The sequence below is a fragment of the Cherax quadricarinatus genome, chromosome 14, assembly GCF_038502225.1.
Source record: "Cherax quadricarinatus isolate ZL_2023a chromosome 14, ASM3850222v1, whole genome shotgun sequence".
Lineage (NCBI taxonomy): Eukaryota > Metazoa > Arthropoda > Malacostraca > Decapoda > Parastacidae > Cherax > Cherax quadricarinatus.
Genome location: NC_091305.1, coordinates 9,968,072 through 9,990,054, shown reverse-complemented (window position 1 = coordinate 9,990,054; position 21,983 = coordinate 9,968,072). Strand labels below are relative to the sequence as shown.

The 21,983-nt window shown below is 41.6% G+C and overlaps 1 protein-coding gene across 1 annotated transcript; it reads right to left on the bottom strand.

The window, feature by feature from the left end:
• Positions 1–459: 459 nt before the first annotated feature.
• Positions 460–21,886, bottom strand: LOC128695379 (uncharacterized). Its single transcript, XM_053785923.2, has 3 exons — positions 18,191–21,886; positions 2,358–2,471; positions 460–1,446 (listed from the first exon to the last, which is right to left on the bottom strand). The coding sequence occupies exons 1-3, from the start codon at positions 20,992–20,994 to the stop codon at positions 1,386–1,388; spliced, it is 2,979 nt and encodes a 992-aa protein (XP_053641898.2). The 5' UTR covers positions 20,995–21,886; the 3' UTR covers positions 460–1,385.
• Positions 21,887–21,983: the final 97 nt, after the last annotated feature.

Genomic DNA, 21,983 nt, shown 5'->3' with positions numbered 1-21,983 from the left:
CTCGGCCTTGATGCTGGTGAAGGGCTCTTGGTCCTAGGAATTGTAAGTACCCTCCTTTTCCTCGGATCAAACCTGATTACATTTTATTCCAGGTGCTGTATGATTCCTACGGGTTTAGCAAATAATAATACACTTTAACACTACACCCTTCAAGGGGGCGCCTTGATGCCGGTAAAGGGCTCTTGACCCACTGAATTGGAGTCACCCTTCACATCCTTGAGTCAAACTTGATTGCCTCCCATTCCCATTTTCCCAGGGATGTATGACCGTACTCCTCAAGAGAGATCCCTTGATGCCGAACATGAATACCTTCTACTGCCCCAGACATTATATAATCCTACGAGTTTAGCGCTCTATGAATGTAATATATGATCCCTAGGAATTTAGCGCTTACCGTGAGTACATTAATAATAAAAACAGTAGATGTGAACACGTAGTGTACTCTGTATAAAACAAACATTATATAAAATGTTTTATTGTTAGGATAACAAGGCCATAATTTACAACTAACAACAAATAAATAGTCGCAAGAAATCAATAAATAAACTCCTGGAAAGGATAACAATATAAATAACATGATAACTTGTCAACACATAGGCTTACACACACACCCAGGTCGACAAGGCTTGGTAGCGACCGTTTGTACAGTTCTGGGGGGGGGAGGGGGGGTCTGCTCTCGGAGGTGAACACGCACAACCCCAGCAAGAACATTACACCACAATCATTATGTGCTCATTCTTGTGAAGGCGGTTCATTATCTAAACAGATCCCCAACAAATATATATTTACAAATGTGCAGATTGTTAAAAGTATTCCCAGGACAAACACTGTGCTGTCACGCACCTCTCTGCCTCTATTTTGATTAACCCGAACTTAGACTGAGAGGGGAAGCACCTGAAGCTTATTATTTATGTCTTAGCGAAACTTCATGTGAGTATATTTAGGGTGACTATTCAGTATCCCTGACACTGAATACACTGAGGGGACACTGACTTTACCGACAGTTAATAACGTGTGTCAGGTACGTTCTTGCGAAGAGATAACACAAATATACATAATAAGAGTTGGTTACACATCGACCAAGAAGGTATATCACGCCAGTTTTATATATTACTGATATGTTAGTCAAGGGATTGGCTAAAGGTATTCGGGAAGAGATCCTGCAGTTAAAAAACTCCCTAGGTAAAGTTCTATGAAGTCCTCTCCCGGTAGAGCAAAGTAACACAAGGATGAGTCTTGTTGCCCAATCTTGCAGGGCAAGAGACTTCCTACAGAGGGTTCTCTCATTCATTTCATAACGGTGGCTAGGACAGCAGCGCCTAATACAGAGGTTCTAGAGATGAGGGAGGCCCCTGGAATAAGACTTCTGCAGAGTGCTGTCTTCTCTACTTGCGGGAGCCCAGGGCTACGTCGTTGACGATCTCCAGAGCCTTGGGTCCATCACATCTGCCAAGGAACAGGAAACATTACTACCCGGGTACATGTAGAGGAAAATGGAATCTCGCAAGGAAATTGTGGATAGAAAAACAATATATTACCCTCCCTTTACTTGGATCAAACCTCGGTGTATATATCCAAAAGTTATATACACCGAGAGGTATATGTCTCAGAAGTTCCTTGATGGTGAGAGGCTCCGGATCTAAAGAATTGGACTTGTCCTCCCTTTCCCGAAATCGAATCTGATTGCCTCTTATTATCCCAGGCGCTGGGGAAATAAGAATTAACCGTGCACTTAATACACGCAGATTATTACTATTTTAATCTAACCGAATTATATCATGCTCGAAATATCAAATAACTCCTACTCATTTAAATATAAAATATTATACCTTATTTAGCTAAACTTACACTATTTGAACGTAGACGCCAATCATGACCTCATTAACCCCTCAAGGAAGGTGCTTTGATGCCAATGATGGACTTGATCCAAGGATCTGGACTTACGCTCCTCTTTGGATCGAAACTGAATTCCTCCCATTGCCTAGATACTAACCCCACTGGGTTTAGCGCGGCCTTGTGATTACAATAGATAAATATTAATCTTAATTCACGGAAGTTACCCTGTCCTTCCCTTCCTTGGATCGAGTTTGATTGCCTCCCATTCCCCATGAGCTGTATGACCCATACGGGTTTAGCACTTTCCCCATGACTATAAGGTAGGTAAGTATTAGGTTTGTCAGGAAACAGGTTAAGTGTTTCCTGTCGCGGGTCTTTGTCATGTGATGTCCCACAGCTGGAGCTTTTGGTCATCTAACCAAAGTCTTTAGCTGGCTTACAGGTTCCCCATGACTAACAGAAATAATAATAAAAGTACCATTATTTAGTTAATTTTAAAATAATATTAATGTAGTACTGACTTAGGGAACATGACGTCACACTGGAGGGTCTCCCAGGCGGTGAGGGAGCGCCATATCTCACCGATGGTATCCATCTGACGGTTCTCACGTTCAATCAGCACCTTCAGACCCACGCTGCAACAATACAAACACATGAAGTTAGTTACAGTGAAGAGCAATCATGAAGAGAATGGTGTTGACTACAAGCCGTCCTCACACCTTGTATAAGTAACATGTTCTTTCTTACGTGTCTAGTTTAAAAAGACATGAGCAAACACGTTTAGAGCCCAGGACCTTGATCACTTCTCACACACAAGGGTGAAGAATGACAGTATATACAGACAAGAGTGAGGTGTGAGATATAGAGTATAAAACGCTTGTCTACCTAGCCGTCACAACTTACTGTAATGTTCATGTAATTTGCATCTCCTGATGCCGGTGAGGAACTCTTGAAGCAAAGAATTTGACATGACCTCTCCTCTGGATCGAACCTGAATGCCTCCCATTCCCCAAGAACTTTATGACACCCACAAATTTATCGCTTCGCCGATTAAAATAAATACAAATTTGCTTAGGCTAGGTTAGGTAAGGTTTCTCAGGAAACAGGAACAACAAATTTGCTTCATACGCAAGTAAGTCTCTGCACTCTGTTAAATGTTAACACCAAGACATTATGGAAGATGATGGTAGGTAGGTATAATGTTTGTCAGTACACAGGATAAAAATGTTTCCTGACGCGGGTCTCAGTCATGATGACTCACAGCTGGGGCTTTTGGTCATTTGATCGAGGCCTTCCGCTGGTTTACCGGTCCACCCCTTAAAAAATTATGGTTAATATTATAACCATTTTTAACTGAAAGGTGATGAGCATTTGCACTAATACTTCAATATTAGACGAGTTAAGTAAACTTTTATAAATACGTAGTTTATGTAATGTTTCACATTTTTACTCTAACAATCTAAGAAAGCAGGAGCCAAGGCCGGGTCACCACTACTTGGAAAAAACCCGGGCAGGGAGAGTACCGGCGAATAAGAAAAAAAAATTATTACTTCATAATGTAACTGAATAAGGTATTTTAAAGTGAGTAGTCTACAAAAAGCACTTTTATTTATACTCATCCAGTTTTGATCTCTTCGATCTAGATAGATTTCTTAATAGATGTTGGCTCTTCAAATTCCTCCCATTTGTATAATTTTTTTAATATTTATTTTTTATAGTGAAATTTATTTCTTACAAACTATTATATTACTTTTATAAAAGCCTATTTAACGCTAGTTCAATGTTAAAATATTAGTAAAAAACGTTCATCATCTTTCATAATGACCTGGTGTTCATATTTAACGGAGAGTGTACAAGAGAAATGTTGACTTGCTTTATGTGCACTGATTCGACACCATGCCTAACCCTTCTAGGGTAGGGTAGGTGCCTGAGTCCGAGCCTTTAGCTCATAAGACTGTCATTCCCATTTGCCCCCTTGAGGCGGGGATGAGCAGACCAGAGAGGCCTAGCTTGTGGCTAGGCCTGGGGACAGTTGGTCCCAAAGATGAGGAGGTACTTGTGCCTCCTCCCATGGGAGACTTAGGTCTCAGACACTCCCTAAAGAGGGAGCCAAGGCCGGGCCACCACTTGGAAAAGGCCCGGGCCGGGAGAATACCGGCTAATCTTTAATAATAATAATAATAATAATAATAATAATAATATGCACTGATGAGTATATTGAATGTATGTAAGGAGTATTGAGGTAATGGCTCGAGTTGGGGGTGGAGGTTAACAGACTCAATAACTTGTGGTTGTGACTGTCAGTGGTGCCTGGGTGGATGTTATCTATGTTACATTAATAGGGAAACCTAAACCCATAAGGTCATGCAGTGCCTAGGAATAGGGGTAATCAAAGTTTTGGTCAATCAATGTTACTTCCTTCATCTCGTTATCTAGTATGATCCTCTTCTCTATTGGTATTGTTCCATCTCTTACTGTTTTTCTTTTCTTCCCTGTTATTTTCTTTCGCTCTTTTAACTCCGCTTTTTTACCTTTATACACCTCAGTTTCCCTTTCGTGTCCTACTTTCCACTCCCTTTACCCTTTAAGTCTTACCCTGCTCTTTATCCTTCATGTCCTACCTCCACTCCTCTTATCCTTTATGTCCTACCTCATCTTTTTATCCTTCATGTCTTACCTCCACTTTATCCTTTATGTCCTACCTTCCACTATACTTCATGTCCTACCTTCCACTATACTTCATGTCCTACCTTCCACTATGCTTCATGTCCTACCTTCCACTATCCTTCATGTCCTACCTTCCACTATACTTCATGTCCTACCTTCCACTATACTTCATGTCCTACCTTCCACTATCCTTCATGTCCTACCTTCCGCTATGCTTCATGTCCTACCTTCCACTATGTTTCATGTCCTACCTCCCACTATCCTTCATGTCCTACCTTCCACTATGCTTCATGTCCTACCTTCCACTATCCTTCATGTCCTACCTTCCACTATGCTTCATGTCCTACCTTCCATGTCCTACCTGCTATCATGTCCTACCTTCCACTATGCTTCATGTCCTACCTTCCACTATGCTTCATGTCCTACCTTCCACTATGCTTCATGTCCTACCTTCCACTATCCTTCATGTCCTACCTTCCACTATGCTTCATGTCCTACCTTCCACTATGCTTCATGTCCTACCTTCCACTATCCTTCATGTCCTACCTTCCACTATGCTTCATGTCCTACCTTCCACTATACTTCATGTCCTACCTTCCACTATGCCTCATGTCCTACCTTCCACTATGCTTCATGTCCTACCTTCCACTATGCTTCATGTCCTACCTTCCACTATGCTTCATGTCCTACCTTCCATTATGCTTCATGTCCTACCTCCCACTATCCTTCATGTCCTACCTTCCACTATACTTCATGTCCTACCTTCCACTATACTTCATGTCCTACCTTCCACTATCCTTCATGTCCTACCTTCCACTATGCCTCATGTCCTACCTTCCACTATGCTTCATGTCCTACCTTCCACTATGCTTCATATCCTACCTTCCACTATGCTTCATGTCCTACCTCCCACTATCCTTCATGTCCTACCTTCCACTATACTTCATGTCCTACCTTCCACTATACTTCATGTCCTACCTTCCACTATCCTTCATGTCCTACCTTCCACTATACTTCTTGTCCTACCTTCCACTATGCTTCATGTCCTACCTCCCACTATCCTTCATGTCCTACCTTCCACTATGCTTCATGTCCTACCTCCCACTATCCTTCATGTCCTACCTTCCACTATGCTTCATGTCCTACCTTCCACTATACTTCTTGTCCTACCTTCCACTATGCTTCATGTCCTACCTCCCACTATCCTTCATGTCCTACCTTCCACTATGCTTCATATCTGTTACGCAGTGTGCTACAGCAAAATATTGTATAAGAAATAATGCTCCATAGTTCCGGGACTGAACTTAAACCGAACGCGTAATAACGTCCTACCTCCACTCCCTTTATCCTTCGTGTCTTGCTTTCCACTCTCTTTATCCTTCGTGTCCTACCTTCCACTCTAACCCCCATTTCCTGCCACTGTCTGTGTAATTATCAGAATAAATGGCGTAGTTAGGTAAATGGAGGCTGGTGACAGGGTCATTGCTCACTGCCTAGCCCCTTTCTCCGCCTTAACCAAGTTTCTTGCATATAATGATGGAAAGAGTACGGTATACCTAAATATTCTTTGATTTACTTCGCACCCTAATGCTGGTAAAATGCTTCATATTTATGTAATTCGAACTGTAAGTTGTGTTAAAATCTTCATTTGGTGAGAAGTGACATAATTTTAGTATTTTTTACGAGTATTTTGTTTCTATATTTATTTCTAGTTTGACAGTAAACATTACACAAAGGTTTGATATAACGTATACCAGATACTTATATGTTGAAGGGTTGGTGACAAAGATTTGATATATCTAGTACGTACATTCTTTAACCCCGGATGGATTATGTGACAATTCCCTTTACCCTTCAACCAAGGGCTGAAGGTTAACTAAAGCGATACAGAAGTATTTAATGACATTTTTAGTAAGCTATTAACCTAACTTAACCTTGCTAAAATCTGCGAGATGTAAAATAGTTCAGATTATTAGAATACAACCTAAGGAGTGTCACCAGTGGGAAAGTCTAATTCATCAGTGCGACCGTAGACATCTAAAAATAGTAATTATCATATAATTTGGTTTTACTGCAGACTAACAGTGTTGCAATAGGCTTGTTAATTAACGGCTCAGACTTCGATCCAACCTAACATCTCCACATTCTGTGCCATTCAACGGGGCTGGGAGGGGAGGGTACTGGAGAAGGGCTCTTATTCCAAGGAGTTCCCCTTCCTCGGATCAAACCTGATTACCTCCTACTCTCCAAGTTCTCGACGACTTTTATGGGGTAAGCGTTTCTTCCTCCCCCCCAAAAAAAAATTCTCCCTCGTACCACGGGCAGGTTGGGCAGTAACTTAGCGCTAAGACGTACGACCCATATGGGTTCAGCGCTTGTTTTTAAATATATTAATAATAATAATAATAATAATAATAAATCATCGTCATCATCTTAGGCTTAGATGATGATGATGATGAAATAATATTTCACCGTCATCATCATCTAAGTATTACCCCAAAACAAATTTGTATACAGCGAAATTACCCACTAGAGTGACTAGACTAAAAATCATTTGTTTGAAAAAATATAACTTTCATAATTTGCCTCGCCTATTAAATCATTTTTTGTGCAGTTTTATTAATATGTTTATGAGCCTTCATCATCCCCGAGATTTTCATTTTTACCCCATTTGGGGTAATTTACACCGGTTCTCGACCTTTTAATTTCTAAGCGCTAAATGCCAGTCTAGACTTGTGGGAGAATAGACCATATATGGCACAAGCCGTTGTAGACCTGCTTACTCGGACCGTAAGACTGAGGCAAGTCATGTTTTTTTTTGGGGGGGGGGAGGAGGGGAGGTTAAACAGTTATAACGTTGTGCAGCTGACACACAGTTTTATTTTTTAAGACTGCAGTTGTTTTGACTAAAGCATTTTACAGTTTTTAGTGAAATTTGTATAATACATATACGAAACCGTTAGTGCAAGCACGAAGTTTGTTTGTTACTTAATTTATATACGTGTTTCCTGTTTATGTGATAATGAACTTGTGACTGGTTTTTATTAAGTGCTATCAGGATCGTTATAATAATAATGGAAAACAGGAATAAATCAAGGGGGTATAAATAATATACTGAAACTATCTAACTATGGTCTGACTTCCATCAATGAATTCAAGCTGGATAAATTTAGATTTAGAGAGCCTATCGGGAAGTATTGATTTGGTAAAAGAGATAAGTGAAACAAAATGCCAAACAGCTTCACTGTGGCGAGAACTTTAGGTAACTATAAATATAGGGGATTACCAATAGACCCCTGGCTGTCTTCAAGAAGGCTCTGGACATGCATCTAAAGTCAGTACCTGATCAGCCAGGCTGCGGTTCGTACGTCGTTTTTCTTACTGCCAACAGTAACAACCTGGTTGATCAGGCCCTGATCCACCATGAGGCCTGATCACAGACCGGGCCGCGGGGACGTTGACCCCCCGAAACCCTCTCCAAGTATAGGTTGGACGGGACCCGTCCCACGGGTACATTGAATGGGTGGGGTTTGGACCTGCCTAGCATGGGTTAGTAGGCCTGCTGCAATGTTCTTCCGTTCTTGTATGTTTTGTCAGAAGGCCAGCGGTGTTCATTCACTTTTATGTTCTTAACTCTGAGGTTGAAGTGCATAATCAAGCCTGACTGCTTCCCATTCTCAAGGCGCTATATGACCCCTGTGGGCTTAACGCTCCTTCATGTTGATAAGGTGTAATGCATAGGTCTGCTTAAATCTAGAGCAACATATTCTGTGCTCTCCATCCTAGTCGACCAGACCATCAGCAGGAAGACCTGGTCAAGAGTAGAAAAACTCGACACAGGTCACGGGTAAATCACAGGTAGGAGTAATAATAACCGTGTTTTACAAGGGAGCAAGGCTCGGGCCAGGAAGAGATGGCAGAGAGAAACCAGGGCAGACGAGGCCCCCAGGACCACAGCTACAGTTACTGGTGCCCCCAAGTCTCGCGGACTGTTAGCCTAGCTTGGCTGGGCGTACACTAGATGACACACTGGCGGGGAAGACACTGTAACAACGATAAATTGACCTTGGCAGGATTAGGCTCATCTAGGGAAAGTTTTCTTTCAGAGGTCAGTTGTATTAAGCTAGGACATGATTATACTCAACCGGGACACGGTTTCATACTCTAGCTGGTTTAAGGTTATACTCTACCGGGCTAAGGTTATGTTTAGTCCGGTAATCTGAGGCGCACAGTGTCATAATATACTGTAGCAGTACATTATGCAGACATTTGACAAACAAACCATCAGTCCATCACCTAACCTTATATTAGACTGCTGGACTATGCAGCAGGAACAGACCTTAAGCAAGGCCTTGTGGATGTCTTATGAGAGTGAGTACACATTCTTGTTGGTTGGTAGGGGCACAGATGCTTTCCGATGGCTTACGGCTCAAACCAGTACAAACATTAAATGATGAATATCACATTATACGTTTTGATGATTGCTTTTTCACCCTATATTTAAAAAAAGTATCACCACATAGGGTAAGTCTCCCTATACCTTCTTACCCAGTTCATGAAGCAGTACAAAGGTAACTTTTCGTTAGCCAAGAGTTGTAGTGGAATCCTAGGAAAAGGCGGCTAGTGAACCTTAGGTAGAACCAGACTTTGAAATGAACATAGGTAGAATGACAGCTCGTTGCCTTTAAATTCAATTGAAAAATTAATCATCAGCTGAAGATATGCTTCCTCTCCCAAGAAAAACAAATAACTGGTTATGCGTTTTTTTTATTTGCCATTTGAATTTTGTACCCTAAGTGATATCAGCAACCTAACTTAAAAATGCTGAAATTTACGCAACATAAAACAACTTAATTTACTTACGTTAGAAAGTGAATAACTTATTCATCTTATTTCCTTGGAAAGGGCGATTCTTCAGTGACCCAAACGGGTCTAGCGCTTGTCTCGCTAAATAATAATAATAATACGGTGTAATACTAATATAATAATTCGATAACCCATAATGTAAAACAAAAAAAAATAAAAACAGTGATGTAATGAGAGCTATATATCGTAGACAAAGATCGACATTTATTTAGGAATGCGCCATCTACCTTCAGATATTTGAGTTATACATGCTAAGTGAAATATTAACTGAAACGTTTTAATACCTAATCTGTTATTAATTTTTTAATTAGTTAAGTAATTTATTAGTACGATATTAAATCTTTGGGTACACTCACTTGCACCTTAGATCCAGCCACAATATTTGTTACTCAACCTCGTAAGAAATATTTTACGCTGAAAGTGACTGTGATCTTATAATAAGTTTATTTTTTTCAAGTTTTCTCCATAAATTTCTGTTCGCTCATCAAAATCTGACCTCGTCAAATATGACTATTATTATTGTTAACGAATATAATTATCAGTTAAATTTGACCTTAACATAACTTAAAGTAACATATTTGGAGAAATAAGTGTCCGGGGCCCAAGACTGTTCAACAGCCTCCCACCATGCATAAGGGGAATTACCAATAGACCCCTGGTTGCCTTCGAAAGGGAGCTGGACAAATAATTGAAATCGGTGCCGGATCAACCGGGCTGTGGTTCGTAAGTTGGACTACGTGCAGCCAGTAGTAACAGCCTTGTTGATCAGGCCCTGATCCACCGAGAGGCTTGGTCGTGGACCGGATCGCGAGGGCGTTGATCCCCGGAATACCCTTCAGGTAGAAAGCATCGTTGGAGTTGGGAAAACAAGTCATTTATTTTTGACCTTAATTTGGGCGATCGTCATGTTGGGAACTTCAGCATATGGTTCGACATGTGGAGCCGGGGAAGCTACTTAGCAGTAACATGTTCACTACATTATGTTAACAGTAAAGGCAGCGGTCCGTCTGTAGGTCACTTGATGTCGCTGTTGTGTTCATCTTTTGATTTTTAAATTGGATGGAAAACCTTCCCACACAGCTTATGATGTGTTATTTAATAAATCACGGAATGGGTGGGATTTGAACCCATAGCAAATGACACTCGCCAGGGGTTCAAACCCCGCCCGTTTCGTGGTTTGTTTGGAACCGTGTTATTACGATTTCGTGAGTGTTATTTAATATTTTCGGGAGTGGGGATGGGAGATGGAGGGAGGCAACGGTAAGCCAGAGAAAGTATTGGCCAAATGACCAGAAGTTCTACTGAGCGGGTCTTTTGGCTGAAACTGATGTCAGGAGAAAATTTACTCGCAATCTGACAAAAATACCTCTACTCAGCAACATCAGAATTCCTTAGATGCGTATACCGTATACCGAGGTGGTGAAGACGAATTGGGTTGTCAATTGCTTCAAAAATAATGCACGAATCCGTTACACAACACGGTCTCGTCTCCCTGCAATCGAACATGTTGAGAAATGCAAGCGAAATAACAATATTAAAAAAAACATTTCTAGTATTTACACACTAAATATGTACTTAGCTGATTGTAATGTTTAATTGTTAGGAATATATAGTGCTTGCATATAAGTTCCGATTTATGTCTGCTGAAACATGTTTTTTGACTGAACGTATGCCAACTATTTCATAAATGTGCGCTTCCTTAATTTATGGGTCCAATTACATACAAGCATGCGGAATATAACAACTGTAACAGAGCGGAAGAAGATTGGTGAAGCTAATGATAAGCAGCAGCACGAGCGGAACAGTAAACAAGGGTGAAGTGATGAGGCTATACATATGCCGTGCTCAACACCAGCTCACCCAACACCTGCTTCCATACTGTGAACTCTATTTCCTTGTAAGACTTCCGCGTGATTTCGACTGACGTTATTTTGTAAATTTAAGAGGTTTATGTATAGTTGTTGGATTCAAAAGAGTTATGATAATTTTTGATAATCCACTTTTTAATTTTATGGCAAAACTTAATCTGTTACCCTAAATCTTGTAAAATTTACGAAATGTGAAATACCTCACTTTGCATAAGCTATGAATTTGCAGACCTTTAGTACACTGTTTTCCTTGAGGGAGAGAAGTGGGGTGAATCTTCAGGTGAACAATAGATACAGACCCACCAATTGATCTCTCTCTGCTATGTTGGTGATTTGTCAATATACATGTGTAAGTGAGCTTATGCTTTACGTAAACGAAAAATTAGCTTATACCCAGATACCGGTTTATTGCCAGATGAACAGGGATAACATGTGTAAGGAAACATGCTTAATGTCTTTACCTGCCCGATGATCGAACTTGGGTCCTTCGTTTGTGAACCAAAAACGCTACCACTGAACCACGAGCCACAGTTTTTGTGATTCGATGTTGCATGTGTACACTACACATGTACACACGATAGACAAGTGATATATCTTTCTTCTAGCTGCAGTGGTCATGACAATGCCTGCCATTAGCACCAGTGTAGGAACCACTAACAAAAATCTGGTCACTGAAAACAGAAACCTTAACAGTCATCCAAGACTATGTACGAGATACGAGTATGTCAGACCTGTCAGAGAATGTGGTTTCAGCCTAGGCCTACACCTGATCAAACATGTACATAAACTATAGAAAGTTCGGATGTTTGTAATGATACTGGCTCTGAAGCTGAAAAGGCTTACTTACGATAAACTTAAATAAATGAAGTTGGAAATCTAAAGGATAAAACAAGAGGAGACATAATATGCAAGATACTCACAGGACTTGATAAGAAACAGGGACTGTCTGAAAGGTGAGGTTCGGAGGACAAGGGTTCACATACGGAAGTTAAAAAAAAATCACACTGGGTAATATTTCCTCAGCCTGAAGGTAGTCTGGCAATGTAGTAATCTATACCAGGAAATAAAGGAACCAGACACCATACACAGTTGTAGAATAACTTAGCTACGATAGGTGCACGAGGCAGGGAGTTTGTAAACCGTTCACATTTGGTTTAGGAGCCTACTGTAGACTCGACTCTTGCAACCAGAACTAAGTGAGAAAACACGCAATTACAAAATAAAGTCTGAGCAAATGGAGCGTTCTAACTTTCATCATATGCAACAGTTAGGTATCTTTATTTCGAAATAAAGATACCTAACTGTTGCATATGTGTCTTTCCTAACAATCTGTCGGTATTTCATACCATTTTAATGTTCAACTTTCATCATGATTTGTGTGCATAAATAAACTGATACTCACAAACAGGTACGTTTTCTATTTTTAAACCTTACGATTTTACACAAATAACCCGCACATAAAAGAGAGAAGCTTACGACGACGTTTCGGTCCGACTTGGACCATTGACTTTGTCAATGTGCCTTTTTATGTTACGATTTTTTTCGTTTATCTCTCTGAAAGGGGTAAACATGACTAGTTTAAGCTTCAGACAATTAAGGAAACTTGAGACTGGTAGTCTGGGAACCCAACTTAAGTTACGTTCTAACACTCCGTTCGGTGAGTTGTTTATAGTCATCTCGTTACCATTTTGCCAATGAAAACGAAGAGATGAAAACAACGGGTTAACGATTTTTCACAACCGTTAACTGCCTTTAGTGTAATTGTTCATTAGCCTTTAAAACGTGCAAAAATGAACGGTATTCTTCCTCCTATTGAAGGATTTGTAAATTTATTCCTACGCCCATGTCTGTAACTATGAATGCAGTGAGTACACTTTTCACTACGCACATAAAAGGAGAGATCTTGATTCATGTGAAGGGCTCTTGATTCAAGAAATGTGATCTACCATCCACTTATTTGGATGAAAAAATATTACCTCATATTTCCCAGGGGTTCTGTCATATTTACGTATATCAGGAATTCACTCACTGAGTATTTTGTATGTTTTAAGTCTCCTCGAAGGTTTCTTTTTTTTTTTAGTGTTGGTGAGACATCTCCGGACCTCGAATTATCTACACTGTTTAAGATATGGATGTCTTCCTATAAGATATGCATGCCTTCCTATAAATTGGCTCGAAATTCTAAGGTTTACAGTAGACCGGGTATATATTATATGTATTTATTATAGGTAACCACTACGGTAAATTAACAACAAAGCATCACTTAACCACTACACCACACGTCATATTACTACACCCGACAGTACTTCAACCATATATCCAACACTAGTACACCTTGCTACTACTATTAAAATAGAAAGTATAATCTCATACTATGATAAAAATACATACTGTAGAGAAAAAAAAAGAGCAGCGGGATTTAAACGGAGCGGGTTCACTCCCACACTGCCCTTCTTTCAGTCATCACTGTACAGTAACCACAGGAGACAGTAACGCCTCTTGTAACGGTGCTACACCTGGCCGGCGTCCGGCTAAGAGGGTAGTGTTAGGTGGAATCACACCAGTTCGCGGCGTTATCGAGCATAACGTGACGACCAAGGAGACGTATCGGGACCAGTCACCTGTCAAACCTGTATCTAAGTAACCGTATCTCCTAACCCGAAAGTCACTCAGTACCGCATCTCCTAACCCAAAAAGTCATCCAGTACCGTATCCCTTAACCCGGCAAGTGGACCCGGTTTCAACAGCAATCAGGTGTGATGGTTTATGTGTGGGAAGTGTTAGATTACCGTGAATATCGGTGACAATGGCATGAGAGACGATGATGGTGAATCTATCAGCTTCTCCGTGAGAAGTTAAGCGAGGTTGGTGGACCAGTAAGAGAGAGATAATGATATGCAGAAGAGAAATCATGCGAGAGAACTACCAGGTTGTGTAGCGGGCCTTCAAAACGTTAGTTTTTTTTTTTTAATGATTGATCATTTTGGGAAGAATCAAACATAAGGTACACCGTGACCCATTATTGCTTGAAACGAAGTACAAAGGAGATATTTGCGGTGTCACTATAAAAATAATTTATTTCAGCATTTGTAGTAACTCCCACAAAATGGAACTGAAAACTAGACAACATTGCTAGTTTATTTTTATATTGACTGGGATAAGGAATATAAGAGAAAAACACCAAAAAAGGGTTTTGGGAGGGCGAAAGGAAGGGTAACGGAGGATAAAGGAAGGGCGAGACGGAGAGGGTTATAAAAGAAGGACGAGAGGGTTAATTAATAAAGGATGGCGAAAGGGAAAGCGACAGGCAGTGGAAATGAAAGGCTGGAAAGTGTCGGTAAAGGAAAGGCAGACATTTAGGAAGAGCAAAAACGAGGTGGGTAAGGAAGAATACAGATAAGAGGGGGTAAAATATAAATATGTTTATCATGTATTGATAAAAATAAACGCGTCATCTTGTCCACGACTTGTGGCAATTGTTCAGAAATTAAAAAAAAAAAAACAAGTGCAAAAGATTGTGTCCCAAGGATTACCCGCAGCAAACTGTAAGATTGAATGCCGCTCTGATAACTTAAAAAATGAAGACGGTCACAGAAATAAACTGAGAAAAAAAATAAAGCATGACCGTAACATGGAAAAAATAAATGTTACTCTTTCGGTGCGTGACAAGGAGCTCAAAGAGTCGAGTAATGAATAAAGAGTTGGGAAGAAAGAGAAATGAGAGGCCCTGCCATTGAAACATCGGCTTCCCAACCTTCAGGTGTGCTTAGACAATAAAACTGGGAGAGGTAGGTATGAATTCTTCGAAATCTTCATCTAATGTTTGCTACTCTTCAACTCTTGTGTGGTTGTGGTTTGTCTCCTAACATAAAACAATCAGGTCAGTACATAAAATAGGACGTAAACATCACACAGCGTCCACCCGAAGAATGTTTTTAACAAACTGTGTAAGGAGTACTGAGAACCCAGCATCTTTGTAACTTTTTATCCCAGCTCTTTCAATACCGTTATTCCACTCATCACACTACCTCTCCCCACACCCAGTACCATCCCTGAGGAGCTTTGGAGTGACTACGATTGCAGTGACCTTCCCATACACCAGATGGTTTATTTGGAAAATCGTAATCGTGTGGTTGCTCTTATGGCAAAATTGATACCAATAGCACTGATAGCGGTTGGCTTACTAGCAGCAGAGGTTGGCCTACATAGGGTAATTTGTCATAATTCGCAGTGTTTTGTCTCCACAGTAGTCGACTCTACCTTTGACCCAATTGCTCTGTTTGTGGGGCAGTGCTTGAAGACATGTCAGTTGTGATGATTTGCGAATGGCTTACGAATTACTAGGTTCATCCAAGTAATTCTGAGTGCGACTGGTATTGGCAAGGTGTGGGGGATCATCTGAAAATTACTTACTCCCCCATCTCAAGATTACCGAGGTTGGTCTAAAGTCTATCATCAACTGCACGTTGGTTATCACGATTACTTTAATACCTAAAATAAATTATAATCAAAGAAAGTGCTAAAACCTAAAATTAAGAAAATGTATACTCAATGTTTAATACACTTAGAGAAGTATGCAGTTTCCGGTATATATATCGCGTGCTCCCCCTTCCCTAAGGTAAAGTTATGAAAATTTATAATGTGCCAGTTTGAGATTTTACATCGCAACTAGCATAGCCTTGCTAATATTTACGTAATATAGCCTAATTTATCTATCTTCGTTAAGAATTAGCCGTGACACACGTCGATGTGTCATGCCTAACCGGTTGCCCAACACTGCTACAGAACTTGCCGCGGCTCGCGATCAAGTCTGTTAAAAAAAAAGAGGAATACAGATGTCGCATAGGGTATTTTTAGATCCCAGTGAGTAGATATTTATAACTGATTACAGGTTACATCATAACATGGATAACAATTTCTTTGTATAATACAATTCAAGTTTTCACGAATCTGGTTATTAATAATGCAGTGACACGCAATTTCATGCATTTACACTCGTAGTTCAAGTACGAGGTATATCAACAGACACACTGCAGAATAAGTGCACGACTGACTGGGATGAAGACATGTGTTTAATAACACGTGTAACATTTTAAGAGACTTTTCGTCCACTGGGGTTTTATCAATCCAAAACACAGCATGTGAATATACAGAATAGATAAGAGACACACAAATAACCCGCACATAAAAGAGAGGAGGTTACGACGACTTTGACTTGACTTAGTAAATGGTCCAAGTCGGACCGAAACGTCGTCGTAAGCTCCTCTCTTCTATGTGCGGGTTATTTGTGTATCGTTCCAGTCACGGTATTGTGCCTTTTTTTTTTTTTTAGATAAGAGACAAGAGGTCAGGTTAATTTATGCGAGGTCTTAGCCAGAGAAGTTAGGGGCTAGTACATACCACCTACTCGCAGAGTTCTATGCCTTAGTGTTGGACACTTTGATCAGTACTGCTTCTAGGCACCGTCGCTTCTGCAAATCATTCTTTCATAACTAACCTGGTCTCTTGTTTTGATTCGTCAAGTGCCTTGTGAATTACCCTGTATCACACAAATGTTTTTCAAGTTGCTTGTGCACGCATACTGAGTTCTCTCACATAATGGGCAAGTTAGGAATTACTAATAGCAAATATAATTGAAGGTCACTTTGATGAAAACATTGGTCAACTTTGATCATTATTTGAGCAGATACACGAGTGGGGATAGCTGAGGTGCGAGTAAAAGTTGCCTGCCATGGGGCACTCGGGCTATTACCAACAATAGATCCTCACTTCAAGAAGACCACATACACTTTACAAATACCAGCAACACTCACCCCACTACCAACGCCACTACCGCTCACTCCACCATCATCACACCTATAACCACCGACACATTACCATCACCACCACTACAACCATTACCGCACCAACACACCTTTAATAACCACCACACAACCGTAAACAAGTGGACACTTATCTCCTGGATTAACAACCGAAGCTCTACTGACCTTCACAGTTGCACTCACCAACAATAATTACTTGCAGTTACTCCCTCTTACAAATACCGTTCACTGCTGTGAGTGGGAACTTGTGTGAGTGGGATGTGGTGAATGGGTAGTGCGAGTACTATAATTTTACAAAAGTGTGTTTGGGAAGTGGTGTGAGTTGAGTAGTGCGAGTGTGGAGTGCGTGTGTGGGAAGGAGTGTAAGTAGGAAACAGTGGGAGTGAAAAGTAGTGCGCGAGAAATACTGTGAGCAGGGAACGTGAGAAGTTGAATGAGTGGAAAGTAGAGTGAATGGAAAATAGCGCTGAATGGAACATTGCGTGAAAGAGGGAAGGCCGATGTGTCTATAAAATTAATTGGAAACACTGAACACAAACGAGTTGAAGAAGTACTACAGCAAGCTTATACTGCACGACAATGGCTGAAGTACAGTAAGGATATACTGCACGACAATGGTTAAGTTCAGTAAGGATATACTGCACAATTGTTGAAGGACAATGGCTGGGCATTATCATAACCAGTTTACAGTTCAAGTGCTTTCAACCTCAACATGTTCGCTAATGAGGTAATACTCTTTCAAGATCTCTTTCGATACAACCCTTCATGTGTGCAGAATAACCCCTTCTGTTACAGGACGGAAAGCTCCGTAAAGGGAATTGGAATGATAAGTTTAAGAGGTCTCCATACTGACAAATCCCTCATCCCATCGCTCGCCGGCAACCCTCTTCCAATTCTTCAGCCTATCGTGCTACTTAACCTTTTACTGACAAATAACTGACGGTTGGATCAGTGCTTTAATTAGTTCCGCATCAGAAGTGACAAGGTCCAGTTAACATCACAATCTCGGTTGTGTTCGAAGGTCAGGAGGTAAACTTAAGATGATGCTGACCTGGCCGACTATGAGCCTACAATAATTATAAATCTGTCTGTAAGACAGATTTATAATTTGGAACTAGTCATAATTCTCACCTCTTTATTTTGGCTGCCATGCCATCCATTCCACGTTTCTTGGTGTTGGCATTAAGGTCTTTGCAGAAAAGCAGCATCATGCAGTCCAACGCGTACCGCTTCTTCAGATAAACGCGACCGAACTTAAACAACACCTTGATCGCGAATTCCATAAACTTCACACGCTGCTCAGAACTGAACATTCCGAGTGGATCCCACATGCGTCCCTCTACCACGTCATGGGAGGAAGAAGTATCTGTGTCCTCGACCTTCTCCACCTCTGGAAGACTCTCGAGAAGATCCTCTACCATTGTAATTGCGTGAGAGAGTTCTGGAAAGCTTCTGTCTGAAGCCTGAGACACTTCATTGACTGTTGCTTTCATGAAGTTTTGTGTCAGCACACGGTCCTTGTTTTGTCTTAAACGCTCCAGTCGTAGCTCTAGCAATTGGAGGTCTTCTTTGGATAGGGTACCGACTTTCTCAATAAGGAACTCCCAGAAATCCAAAAATGTCCAGGTAATGAGCGATAGCTCAAAAGGGTTCAGAGCTCGAAGTTTCTCAGAGTCAAGAAGCATGAGGCGCTCATTCCTGCCAGGTCTGTTGTCAAACATATCGGGCAACACATCGGCGCTTGTTGTGTCTGCTTCTTTGAACACTTTATTGTAATCTTCCAGTAATTCCACCTCATTTTGCATGTATTCTTTTCTAGATTCATTGAACCGGCTGTCAATTTTTGCTGGGAAGCTTAATAACGTAGATGCTAACCTCTGAGAATATTCATATATGTCATACAGAGGGCCCAACAAAGGTCTGTGATTCGTGGAAGCTTTGTGATCAGGCCTTGCAGTTGTCTGTAGTGGAGGTCGATTATTTTGATCAACCCAAAGACTTCGATTTGGAATTTGCACTGGGGGCCGTTCAGCGTCTAGACGTGAAGGCAAGGGGCGGTTGCCTTGCCCATTGGGTAAAAGACCTCGAATTTTGGGTCGAGCACCACCACTGTTAGGCTGAAAGGCACTAATACGAGGTCGTTGCCTTCTTGGTGGAGGCGATCTCCAACTTTGTGTCGAAGCTTCTTCAGGAACAGGTCCTCTGTCGTCATGCTCGGCTGGTGGTTTACCGTTATGATGATATGCATCCCAGAAATACTGAAATACTGGGTCTGATGTGCTGCGTTCCGTGGCATGAACTCTGTCACTATAACCAACCACGGGTGGGCCAGAGTATCCAGGGTCCTCCTGTGTCAGGCCCTTTCTTTGGCTGTACTGCGACTCTTCGGGAGTAGATGAATGTTCAGATATATTTGTCGCTTTTCTTTCATGTTTGTTGTAATAATACATCATATCTTCGAAATAACCCGCTGAGCCTAGCCTTACACGATCTAATTTTTCTCCTTCAGAATTTCGCAGGTTCTCCAGGTTTTCGGGGACGGTGACTCCTTCCGGTAACGTCATCCCTGTTGGTATCTTAAAACCTGCTGGTATTGTAACACCTGTTGGCACTATAATACCTTCAGGAATCTTGATACCTGGTGGCATCGTGAATCCCTGCGATATTTGCTCACCTCGTTTTGCATTGTATTTTTGAGAGTTGTCATTATCTGACATACCGGGAAAAGCCTCCGATATCTCAGTTGGTGCTTCGCGGAGAGTTAAGGGTTGGTATGATAGACGACTGCCTTGTAATGATGGTTCGTAGTAGTGCTCGTAGGTTTGCTGTGGTACTTCGTGACTCTGTTGATATGGTTGGTCATGGTCATCAGTCGTTTGTTCACTGTAATCGTAACGTTCTGGAGGATCGTGGGCAGGTTGATCGCTGTAATCGTCGGGTTGTGGTGGGTCGTAGACTGCGTGGTATGTATACGGTGGGCGCGAGTTGAGAGGTGGTAAGGAATGCTGTCGACGAAGGGTTTCTGTCGGTGAATGTTGCAAGTCTACATAATGATGGAGGTTGCTGGGTCTCCTGGACATGGGGGTGGTAGAGGATGGGAGTGCCAATGTCGTAGAGAGGGATGGTGGGTATGGAAATGGTAGCCCCATGTCGAGCAGTGCCGGATCAATGTCCCGAGGAATGTTATCGGGAAGACCTCCCTGCAGTGGATATTTAGGAATATTGTCTTCTGGGAAGTCATCCACTCTTCTGTTGCTGTTGTGTGCGAACTCAGATGCCCCCTCTCTGTACTCGCTATAACGATCTGAGGGAAAAGGGACCACCACAGGTTCGCTCTCAGAGTGCTCAACAATACTGTCACTCTCATGAGTGATGTCTATGGGCCGCCAGAAATCAGGTGGGGTATCTGCGACAGGTGTGGTTCCCTCTGAGTCTTTATCTCTTAGTTCCAGCAGTCCATCGAAGAGTCCAAAGGTTGGGTCTGGACTAGGATTGTGAGACGGAGCTGTAAGATCCCTGCTTGGCGTCACGGCCTGGAAATGACCCACAGCCTCGTTAACATGATCATCATCAGAGTGCGATATAGGTATCTGTTCCGCGATAGGAAGATCTTCAAGTATAACACTCGGGGCGTTGAAGTCTATAGTAGAGGGTGTTGATAGAGGATTCTCTGTATCTTTGCTCCCTTGGGCTTGCGCTGTTGCATTGACATTATTGTCGAATGGCTCCGCCTTCTCTTCTGCGTAGGCACTGACCAGCATCCAGACACCCAGTCCGACAATAGCGACGAGAAGCAGGATGACGGCGGTGACGACGGAGCAGAGGACTTTGATGCCTCGCACCCGGTACACTATGCCCCTATACATGACATTGACCTTCATACTGCTGCCACTGGCGGAGGCAGCAGATTCGCTCGGTTCACTCTTCTCATTCATGCTGGACACGGGCACGAACTCAAGTCTAGGGGAGGTAGCTCAAGATGGCTTTGTATACTGCCTCGCACTCCCCTTCACGTCACGCAACAGATAATAACATGCTGACACGAAGCTGTGTAATCATAGCAGTCCTAAACGTGCACCAGTGCCTCTGGCCTCTCACATGACGTTGTTTTAGCAGAGTCAGCTTCACTGTAGTTTACTAGTAGTCTCTTAGTTCCTTGCCTTAAACAATTCAGCCGCGACAGTCAACGGTTCCAACAATGCCTGTGAGGAACAGTATTGTCAATACGTATGTAGCACGCACTCAACACGTGTTAAAGGCCGTAGAATGTACTGTCAATACGTGGTAAGAACCGTAACATGTACTGTCAACACGAACTATCAGCACTTGACAAGGCCCGTATCACGTACTGTCAAGACCACAACACGTACTACTGTCAACTCTTGACAAGGTCTGTAATACGTATTATCAACGTCAAGCACTGCAAGCACAGTTGTACGAAAAGTAACCTGTTGGTTTAGAAGTCAGTCCAGTTCTAATGTCCACTTGGTAATGAAGGTCAATTGTAACTTGCTATTTAAGGTACGTTGATTTATGTCACAAATATATAATATAGTTTATGTACTTTTATCAAAGTGAAGCTTCAATACAGTATTAACTTAAATCTATTGTTGCCTAGGTCGTTTGAATGATTCCTAATATCAGTCCCGTAGAAATGCTGCTTCTAAGAATGTTTCCAAAAATGGATCTACTACTTATTTATATTTTTCTGAATAAGTTATAAATCTTCGGAAGCGTTTAGCATCTGCGAAAACTGTACGGTTCTTAGTATATCTTGATAAAAATTAAAATCGCCTGAGCTACGTGTCACATCCACACGCTGGCTAGCGCGCGACTGGCCAACTTGGTCTCTTGTGTCTGCAGTATCTTGAGTTACCGGTTCGGTCGCTCCCTGGCGGCCGTTCACCCAACTAACAATTTAGAA

Excerpts from the sequence above, each read along its gene's own strand:
- LOC128695379 (XM_053785923.2), bottom strand. The coding sequence starts at position 20,994 with ATGAATGAGAAGAGTGAACCGAGCGAATCTGCTGCCTCCGCCAGTGGC. Across the intron at positions 2,472-18,190 it reads ATGGCAGCCAAAATAAAGAG|CGTGGGTCTGAAGGTGCTGA; the intron begins GTGAGAATTATG and ends GTATTGTTGCAG. Across the intron at positions 1,447-2,357 it reads TGTGACGTCATGTTCCCTAA|ATGTGATGGACCCAAGGCTC; the intron begins GTCAGTACTACA and ends GTTCCTTGGCAG.